This window comes from Uloborus diversus, unplaced genomic scaffold (assembly GCF_026930045.1).
Source record: "Uloborus diversus isolate 005 unplaced genomic scaffold, Udiv.v.3.1 scaffold_13, whole genome shotgun sequence".
Lineage (NCBI taxonomy): Eukaryota > Metazoa > Arthropoda > Arachnida > Araneae > Uloboridae > Uloborus > Uloborus diversus.
Genome location: NW_026557987.1, coordinates 8,437,158 through 8,448,406, shown reverse-complemented (window position 1 = coordinate 8,448,406; position 11,249 = coordinate 8,437,158). Strand labels below are relative to the sequence as shown.

The 11,249-nt window shown below is 37.0% G+C and overlaps 1 protein-coding gene across 2 annotated transcripts in view; it reads left to right on the top strand.

Moving 5' to 3' along the window:
• The first annotated feature begins 399 nt into the window (after positions 1-399).
• LOC129232586 (alpha-1,3/1,6-mannosyltransferase ALG2-like) overlaps positions 400-11,249 on the top strand; it is a 41,179-nt gene continuing 30,329 nt past the window's right edge. For both annotated transcript variants that reach the window (XM_054866719.1, XM_054866718.1), the window contains exon 1: positions 400-982. In XM_054866719.1, the coding sequence (XP_054722694.1) occupies positions 493-982 (490 nt within the window). In that variant the 5' untranslated portion in view covers positions 400-492. The remainder of the gene's footprint in view (positions 983-11,249) is intronic.

The following is an 11,249-nucleotide window of genomic DNA, read 5'->3' as shown; positions in this document are numbered from 1 at the left end:
TTGATTTTATTAAATCTAAACTTTTGGGGCCGTGGTAACCCGATCGGTAGAGTGTCGGATTCGGGGTCGGAGCGTCCTGGGTTCGAACCTCGATGGTCGAAGACCCACCGTCGTCATTAAAGGGGACTGGGCGACGTTCAATAGGCTCGTGGTCTCCATGTCCTCCAAGTGAAACGATCCCTCTGGGGGTGGTACCAGGTAGCTATTAGCTCCTGGACTAGTTCTGAATTCTCATTCACTGTTCGATCCGGTGATGGTGCTGCCATCTATCGGAGATAAAAGAATGGAGGCAAGGCACTTAGTATGCAGTCCTTGACATAAAATACAGTTGTAGTCAGTTGTGACTCTGAATAGGACCTCAGTTTTGGCAACACCAACGAACGATGTCGTCATCACACCGCTATTTTGATTTTAAATCCAAACTTTTCGTGTCATCGGCGATAGCGGACGGTTCAAATTTTCTTCCGTGGACTTTTTCCTAGGTGATCGAAAATGAAGATCACTTTCCTACATCCCGATCTGGGAATCGGCGGTGCCGAGAGGCTCGTCGTGGACGCAGCCTTGGCTCTGAAGTCCAAAAACCACCAAGTCCGCATCGTCACCAACCACCACGACCCCAAACACTCCTTCTCAGAAACGACGGACGGATCGTTTGAAGTGGACGTCGTGGGGGACAAAATCCCGCGAAGCATCCTCGGGAGATGTTTCGCCCTCTGCGCCTACATTAGAATGATGTACGCCGCTTATGTGGTGAGCACCAGCGGCCAGAGACCGGACCTCGTGTTTTGTGACCAAGTGTCCGCCTGCATTCCCATTCTGAAGTGGAAAGGGATGAAAGTGGTCTTCTACTGTCATTTCCCCGATCAGCTGTTGACCGAGAGAAAGAGCTGGTTGAAGAAGCTGTACAGGTGGCCGCTGGACTGGTTCGAGGAGAAGTCCACGGGCATGGCCGACGTTATTTTGGTCAACAGCAACTTTACAGGTTGTTTGACGTTAACTCAGAAATTGACATGTGTTCCCACTTTTTCCATACAAAACAAAGGAACTACTTTGATATACCCCCCCAAATCGGAAATTTGGCGATTTCTTTTTCTCGCCAAGCAAAATACCTGTTTTTGTTGCCACAAAACTTTTTAAAAAAAACTCAAAAAATTGTACAAAATACAAGAAAATACTAAATTTGGCAACAGCAAAAACCTAAAAGCTGAAAAAACCTGAATTGGCAACACTAAAATAAGAAACAGCAACCCTAAAAAGTCCGTAGGGAGTACCAGATTTGGTGCGTAATTTTTGGGGGGGTATATCAAAGTTATACTAAAAAAAAATTGTATGCTCCCCTCATAACTCTCTGGTCCAGTGGTTGGAAGTAGCGCGCTATAATTAGCGACGCTACTTTAGTACCTACATTTTTTAGTGGTTTGTAGTGTAGCGCACTACTTTTTGGAAAAAGTAGGGTAGGGAGTAGTTCGCTACAAAAAAAAAGTAGTTTGTAGTGATTTCTAGAAACTACTTTTGAATAAAGTTTTCTAAAAAAAAAGCACATTTTCAAACGAATCTGACTAGTGCTAGTCTAATGTGAGCAAAACTTGTACCGATCAGATTCGCAATATACTAAAAAATATGATCTGACATATTATTTTGACGCCATACGTTCTATCTAACGCCATTATAGTTTGTTTGGCATGGAAACTTTCACATTTCTTCAATATTCATCTTGAATAGCGCATGGCTTAGAGAGAAAAATACGGAATTCTTTTGTTTCATGCAAACTTTGCCCGTCAGGCAAAAAACTTTCGGTATCGATGCCGTTCGGACATGCAGTCGAATCTCGAATTATGCGACGGAGATTTCGAAACTCTAGGTTGATATTTCGCATTGTGGAAAAGGGTATCTGTATGAACTTTTATGAACATACCAATTATTTTAAACTCTTGAAAACACCGCTGAAACTGTTATAGCCCATTTCTTAACTTCACATTATTGAATTTAGATATAGAGAACTGAAAATTTACTGAACTGAAAAAAAGCTGTGTTATTGAATAAAATTACGGTTATGATGCACAAAATCAATAAGAGAAAATGGCATAAAATGAAACACGTATAGTATGCAGCAATAATAAATTGCCGCACAACAATAGTACTATACAGTAATTTTATTCAACGCACCTTTTAGTTAAAGCACGTCGAAAATCTGTACATTTCTTCATTTATCAGAAACTTTCTGTATTTCCTTCCATTTTTAAACTTTAGATAAACAACCCTCTTATGTGAAATTATGTTTCATCAACTTCATATTTAGAACGGAAAAAATGTGGGGTGGCGATTTGGACGTTAACAATTCGATGATTCGACTAGTACGGTGGGGGAACCCCGTAGTCAAGGGCATATGCCAAATTTTAAGGGGGGCTCAAAATTTTTCCCATGGTTTAGCAGAATATTTTCCCGATAGAAACCGATTTCAATACAGATTAGAGAAATTAAAACGCGAGATTTTTAATATCTTATTCATTAACTAATGATACCCGCACGGCTTTGCCCGTAATAGAAAAATTAAAAGGTCTTTTGGTTCGCCTGTATGTTTACAAATAATGTATGGTGAATTTTCTCGCCAATTGGCTTGTACCGACGTTACGGTTCCACGTTATGATCATTTCGTATCTCGCCCATTGGCTCGTGCCCATGTTACGGTTCCACGTTATGATAATGTCGTAATTTACTCGTCCATCTTATGATATTTTTGTTCTTAAAATGGGAATAGAAAAAGAACCGCATCGAATTTTCGAAACATCGCTTCGAGGTGCACACCCCCATGCTACAAACTAACTTTGTGCCAAATTTCATGAAAATCGGCCGAACGGTTTAGGCGCTATGCACGTCACAGACATCCTACAGACATCCAGACATCCTCCTGACAGAGAGACTTTCAGCTTTATTATTAGTAAAGATGACTGGAAAAGAATTTTTTATATGCTTTTGCAAAGAAAAAAAGCATTAAATGTAAGAACGTTCTCATTTCTAAAGGGGGGGAGGGACTTGTGCCCCCACTTGCCCCCCCCCCCCTATATGGGTGCCCTTACCCGTTGTCCTTCTCCTTGATTCGCCATTGCGCTTAAGTATTGATGCTATTTTCCCCCCCATGTATTTTAATTTTTCAACTATACAATAATCAGGGCCGATCCTAGGGTGTCGGCCGCCCGTGTGCAAAGACCTAATGTGCCGCCCCTCAAGAGTAATTTGCATATTTTGACTAATCTTTAACGTCCATATAAATCTTTCGTCAAATTTCTATACCAAGTTCTAATTAAAAAAAAAAAGAAAGAAAGCAGAAGAATGATGAACTTATAAGAAGGAAGAAAAGTTTTATAGTAAGAAACTCCTTAGGTACAATTTATATCTTTTAAGAAAGTTATAGATGCCAAAATTTTCTAGTCGTAAAAACGCATTTTATAGTCTGTCTTCAGTGACATCAGTGGAAGGATTGAGGAGGGGGGATTGCTCCGAGAAAATTATCGAAATGGCGTATGAAAAATAATTTTAGTTCATCTTTCCTTGTGTTCGGTTGCAAGGACAAAAGAGACGGGTATATTCAAGGTGCATGGAGAAATTTTTGAAATTGACGTCAAATATCACAATTTTAGGAACTTTTTCGAGACTTCAGAGGAAAGTAATGTTGGAGCTCTTTCCTAAATTTCTTTTAAAATTGAAATCAACTCGAAGTTATTTTTGGTGAGCGTAGCTTAGGAAGGTTTGCGCTCTTCCCGAAAATTTTTCGAAACTAAAGTTTGAAACACGCCATTTTGGGTTACCTTTGTTGATGTTGCTATAGTCCATTTAGCGAGAGCTGATAGTGGACGTAAACAAAGCAACGTGACAATTGGCGTTACCGCTGTCTGCTTGGCGCTGGGATGATTGAAAACCGCGCCAATCAGATAAGCGAAATGTCCGCGCTTTCAATGCGAACAGCATTGCCAATCGGGCGAGTAAGTCATGAAAGTAGTAACCCTCTTTGTTTACTTCCTCTATCAGCTCTCGCTGAATTGAGTATAGAGGGAGGGAGATTCAATCGTCTCCCATCGAAAGTTTTCGAAATTGAAGTTTAAAACGCAAATTTAGGCTGTCTTTGCTTACGGTAGGGGATCTGGCGGCCTTCCTCCGGGTGTTTCTCGGCACTATTGTTTCAAAAACCCATTGTTGGCTGTATTTGAAAACGATAGGGGTAACGTGAAAATGTTCTGAACCGAAATATTTTTCGGAACTGAAATCCATTATGGGCTATTTTTGGGAAGGAAGGGTTTTAGAGCTCCCAAGCGGATATTTCTAAAAGTGCAATTATATATTATCTTTGGAGACGTTAACGAAACTGGGAAGCTTCGGTGGATCTTTCGGGTATTTTTCGATATTAATATCTAAAAAATACAACTATTTACTTTTGTCCACCTCACCTCGACCATTGATGGGTATATGCCCTAGCGCCGTAAAAAGTAACATAAGCCAGGCAGTTCGAATCCGGAATTTCTTTGAAATGAATTCCCAAAATCATATTTTAGGCATTGTTTGAGAACGCTGAAACTAAGAGCGGGCGCGGGTTCAGTGTGCCCTCACGAATTGTTTTTTGAAACTGAAGTCGATTTCAGGCTAGTTTAGGCAGGAAGGGTTCTGTGGCTCCACGGAACCGTCTAAAAACAAAATTTCGAGGTGTAATGACAGGGTTGGAGAAAAGGGGGTCCGGGCTCCTTCTCCGAAAGTTCTTGAAACTGATGTTTGAAAAATGCAATTTTATTTTTTTTTCAGTACGTTAAGTGAGAGGGGGGTGGGATTAGAGGCCTCTCTAAAGACGCTAATTGAGACTGTCTTTGCTAGTAATGTTTGGGAATGGATTTGGGTGCCCTCCATCGCAAAAATTTCGAAAAAGAAATCCGAAAAATGTCATTAAGCAATTTTTGATGACATTAGGAAAAGCTGTCCTCTGAAAACACATTTTGGATTTTAGAACCAACATTTTTAGGCTGTGTTTGATTAATTTAAGGTGGAAGGAGTGAATCAGAGACTTAATTGGGTCCTTAAGATCGGTGGTTCAACCAGCGAAAGTTTCCGAAATTTAAGTCCTAGAAACGCAATTTTAAGCCTTCTTTAGTCTCGTCAAGGAGGTCATGGCACCCTTTTGGAGCCACATTTAAATTTGCTTCCCGGTGCAAGAGCCCTGTCCTCCTACCTGATCAGAAACCGGGCAGTTCATTCGGGATCTTAATTAGAAAAAATTACCGTAAAGGGGGAAAATTACAAAATTTTTGAAATATGTTTGACTCCCACGGGAGTCGCAATTTTCCACTTTCTCTCCACGCATCCACGATTATTGAACACTGAATTTGTTGTTTGAAATGCTTGCGAGAGTATCTATAATCAGTATAGCTTCTTTTTTTATATATAAATAAAATATGTCTTCATTGTTTAGGTCTATAAAAGTTGGGGGGGGAGAGGTAAACATTAGTGGCCGCCCTCAGTGCTTCTTTTAGAAGGCATCCTTTCATGCTTCAGGAGGGGGGCCATTTCCCTCACTTCTCCTCCCCTGTATCCATGCCTGATTAACGGTTCTGTCACAAATTTTGCAACCAAATGAAACTTGTGTGTAAAGAGTAGATATTAATGGACAATGAACCAACAAAATGTTCCCTAACATTCTATTTTTTTTTAAAACTATGCTATGCTGTCGGGAAATTGAAACTTACGTACTTTGATAATTGAACGTTTAAAATTCAGCATATTTATTTTACTTATTATAAGTTATCTTGTGAGAAATTTTTGATGAATTTTGCTTGATTATAAGAACTATATGATGCGGCCCGCGGCCGCCCCTTGCTTTGGCCGCCCTTGTGCGGTGCACAACCTGCACACCTGCTAGGATCGGCCCTGACAATAATATATTTTTAAATATAGGGATAATGTCGCGACCCCTTAAGAAATCCTTTGCGACCCCCTTGGGGTTCATGACCCACAGGTTGTGAACCCCTGCTTTATGACATCACAAATGATGTACTTTGGCATCTGTCTGCTCTCATTCCAAGTTATGATTATCAAGAAGCGAATTAAATATTGCGCTCTTTGCTTGCTATCAACCATATCGTTTCCAGTACACATGAGTAAAGATGCAAATTAAATATTTTGCTTTACGCTTTGGCATGAGTGAATGGCATTTCATCATTTGTGATGTCATTGGCCGAAGCGTAACAATGAAATCGCACAGATTAAATTAATTTTTTTTAAATATTAAACTTTTTCAAATCATTTTAAAAATGGTCGGATCCTATGTTTTTAAGCATGCTCTTTCAGGGAAAAAATACTTTTAAAATTTTGGAAACGACCCTATTGCAAACCAGGGGGGGGGGGGATTATGGCACAAGTTGCGCCATCAAAACTTTTGGGGGGAATTTTTTTCCCAGAAGCTTTGTTTTTCTTTAGAACATGAAATTTTTGATTTTTGGAAGGGAAAATTTTTTTAACTTATTCAACAAGAAATAGATGCATAAATAATCATTTTTTCACGCACTCTTTCTAAAATGTAATGTCCGTGTCTCTGTTTCAATGAAGGGAACATCAGTGATAGGATGGAGTTGGTGTCCGTTTCAAAGCTGGATCAGACGATTTGATTTCTTTTTAATTTATTTTAAATTTTCTGGAAGTAGCACAATTCTGCAGGAAGAATAACGTGTGGCAGTTATGAAAGGGAGAGGAATCAAAAATGAATAAAATAAAAAAAAAATCCCTCTCCTTTATTTATTGTTTGTAATAATTCTGAATTCTGATCACTATGCACTTGTCTTTCATTCATTCATTTGCACCTTGACAATCGTTAAGAACTAGTTTTGAAGTTTGCGAATAACATATTTTAAATTCCTCTAATCGACAATTGCAATATTTTCTTCAGTAACTAACTAAAGTTTATGTAGAATTTCTCTCTCATTTCACTTCACTATCATCTTCTCCACCATTTTTAAACTGATTGTTTCGATTTATCATTAGATGATTTTTATTAAAACTTTCAGTGATGTTTGTTTGCTGATAGAAGCATAAGTCTTTTCTTTAAGGTGTTATAATTATTTTTCGTAAATCATTTTTACTTCCTTCTATATCTGATATGCATAGAAGGATATTTGATTAATTCTCAAGTTCGGATTTTTGTTGTGTGCTGAATAGCTGAAACCATTTTTGAGGATTTCCAAAAAATATCTGTCACAGAGTATCTGTGTGGAATCCAACTTTTTTGCTATGCAACTTCGATTTTGGAAAATTTCCAGGAGAGCGCCTCCCCCCCCCCTTCCGCTTTCTTCTGCTAGAAAAACATTTCAGCTGCTCGGTGCATATATGCTTTTATGGAAACTTCTTAAAAATGCATGTGATTATTGAATTTAAAAAAAAAAAAAAACATGTCAACAAATACCTGTTATGGGTATAATTATGCAATCTCGGAGTGACACAAAATGGTTTTCAAGAGTTAAAACCATAAAAGCATTTCTCTATAACTTCAAAGCAGTGGTTTGACGACTGGAAGAATTATTTCAGAACGATTCTTTCAATGGTGAAAAAGCTCATGCCTTTTAGCATGTTTCATTTCATTTGAATTTTTATTCAATTTGTTTGTACTGAGGAAAGTTTTTGTGAAAAATACTTTACTCTATCAAAACAGCTTCAATCCGCTACCCTTGATTTTCCGACTATTCAAGCCCAGTTCAATCCACAACTGATCTGTGCACCATACTACCATAGTTCAATCTACAATTGAAACTGGAAAAAGATTTTACATAGATGTATGTTTCAATCAACCGTGAAACTTTTCAAAAAAAAAAAAGACAAAAATCCACATGATGAAGTGAAGTCAAACATTGATTTTTTAAATTTTGTATGAAGTGATAGATTTAGTTTCGAATGAAATTAACACAAGATTTGATAATTATTTTTCTGTATTGTTGACTTGATATTATCTGGATTGGATTTTTGAAACGAAAAATAAAATGTTTCAATTATGAGTAAAATTTGTAGCACGAGGCAAGAAAATTACAAGCAATATACTGACAGACCAGTTTTCACACCCAGAGACTAGATTATTCATTGATGAAAAATTATTCCCCTCAAAATTTTTGAAGTTGCCTGGGTGATTTTGAAGAGCAAGATATAAAAAGTGTTTTCATACATAACTTTGCTACTTCAATTATTTTTTAACTATTACAATCAGTTCAGCTAGTAGAGAAAGATTTTTTTAATGTCTCATGAGGTTATATAGAATTATTTTCGAAGCACAATAGGCAAAATATTCAAACGAATTCATACATGCTAAAGGGCATGAGCTTTTCCACCATCTTTTCTATTTAGCTGTACTGGCAAAACAGCATGACACTGGACACTGATAAATTAGTAACACAATTCCTTGCTCTTCTGAATTTCAAAAATCATACTTTAAAACTTTTCCAAAAGGTATAAAAACTTTAGTATCAAGATGTTTTGTATAACTTATTAGAAAGTGAATCAAAATTTTAATTATTTCTAAAATCTAATTTTTATTCATATTAAACCGATTTTATGACCATTGACTGTTAGCTAATGTGTGCTTGGTACCGCACTGTGGTAGTACATATTTAAGAAACTCCATCCCCCAAATGAAATGCTGAAATGCCACCCCTGCTCCCTGTAATTATTCATACGTTTGGAAAAAAAAAAATTAATGAATAAATAAGGTGTAGCAAAACTCGGGGGTCTCCAAAATTTGTTTGCCCAAGGTTCACGTTGTAAATTTTTGGAAGGCAAGGTGGAACAATCCAACAATATTTCACTTCAAGTGGTATTTGTTAGCTCTCCTAAACTAACTTCATGCCGAATTTCATGAAAATCGGCCGAACGGTTTAGGCGCTATGTGCCTCACAGACAGACAGAGATCCAGATATCCAGACAGAGACTTTCAGCTTTATTATTGGTAAAGACATAAGGCTTGTTCGGGTTTTGCGTAGCAGTTCTGGTTTTCAACAATAATGCCTAAACCCATGTCAAAGAGGTGTTTTTGAAAATAAAAGCCAGTGTGTGACAATGAACGGTAATGAGTGTATTCTCCGAAAGTAACTCAACAAAAAATGGTGTAAAACCAATTTACATCACATTTCTGTTACTTTTACAGTAAAATCCAACGGCTTTTGTCGGCCCCCCTCTAACTACAGCATTGTGTAACCTTTCTAATAATAAAGCTGAAAGTCTCTCTGTCTGGATGTCAGGATCTCTGTGACGTGCATAGCACCTAGACTGTTCGGCCGATTTTCACGAAATTTGGCACAGAATTAGTTTGTAGCATTGGGGTTTGCACCTCGAAGCGATGTTTCGAAAACTGGATTTTTTTTCTTTTTCTATTCCAATCTTAAGAACATTTTACCAAGCAAATGATCACAACGTGGACGATTAAATTGCCAAATTATCATAACGTGGAACTGTGACATGGGCGAGAAATTCCTCATCCATTATTTGTAAATATAAAGGCGAACCAAGTGACCTTTTAGTTTTCTACTATGGGCAAAGCCGTGGGGGCACCACTAGTAATACAGTAGAGTACATTTATGACGCTGACCCATATAACGCAATTCTCTCTAAGCCACACAGCTTTTCCGATGTAAACAATAACTCTTGCAGTTTAAAAAGCCCTCTGTTCTGCCTTGCAAACATAAAAATTGTTAGCCAAATTAAATTTGAAAACGGTTTTTCATCTTTCTATCTTAATTCAAAGGTTTTGAATTAAAATTAGAATTCTCAATCAAAACTAGAATGAAAATGCAGCTGTTATTAACCATGAAGCTAGCATAAGTGAAGGATAATTCACTTTCTTTTGATTGCGAAACATATTTATTTGGGAATGACTCATTGTAATATTAGTGTTTTAATGCAGGTAAACTCATTCTGAAATGCTAATACAGTAGAAGACCATTAAAACGCTCACCTTGGGACCAGAGCTTTTGCGTTGTACAGGTTTTGGCATTATATAGGTCATTTCACACATTTTGAAACTAATATTCAAAATATATCTATATATTAGCACTTCAGAATGAGTATTATCTGTAGTGAGTATTAAAGCACTAATTATACAAAGAGTCATTCACAAATGTTTCTTTATTACAAGAAAGTGAACTATCCTGCACTTCTGCTAGCTTCATGGTTTGCATAACAGCTGCATTTTCAAGAACCATCTGGTATTTTCATTTACTGTGAGTGTTAATTTTCATTTAAAAACTTTGAATTAAGATGAAAAACTTTCAAAATTTAATTTTCCTAACAATTTTTATGTTTGCTAGGCAAAACAGAAAGATTTTTTAAACTTCAAAACTTATTGTTTACCTCTGAAAAGTTGTGCGGTTTGTAGAGAATTGCGTTATACAGGTCGGCGTTATAAAGGTATTCTACTGTATATAGATAGATTCTGAATATTAGTTTCACAATATGCGAAATGATCTATATAATGCAAAAACCTGTATAACGCAAAAGACCTGGTCCTAAAAGTTGTGTGCGGTTATAACTAGTGATGTTCCGGATATCCGAGGAAAAACAAAGATCCGTATCCGTTACTTTTTTGACGGATCTTAAACGGATCTTTTCTGTTCTAAAAAATTTTAAATATTAATAAAAGACTCTTAAATTCCGTTTAAATTAGCTTTTATTCCCTCTTTAAATTATATGGTATCATTTCAGAAGCCAACTGACCTTTGAGACATTTTGTTTTTTAATTTTTAGTTTAATATTAGTTTTTGTTATTGATATGGGGTTTCTGTTTTTCTTCATTTTGGTTTGTCCCGGCATCCTTCAAAAAAAGTGAGACAAAAGTCTCTATTTACTGTTTGTAAAGGTGTTCCCGGCTCTGTTATTTCGTCGGTCGGAGTCGTTTGGGTTGAATGGGTCAGCGCTGCATTTATACTGAAATAAAATGCGAAAAATGATTTCTAGCCTATCCAGTCGCAGCTTTACACTCTTTCTCCTGTATCCTACATCTACAGAGCAAGATAGAAATAATTTTTCACATTCTATTTAAGCATTAATGCTGTGCTGACCCGTTCCTTCCAACTCTCCATCCATTTTAACGGAGATTTCTTCAAAGAGTAAATCATAGTCATCATTATATTTTCGCCGTAGATGATATTTTTTGAAGAAACAGTATTATTTATAGTGACGGGAATACCTTCCGTAATAAGTTTTACACTTGGATAGTCGAATTGGGCAAAAACATTTTG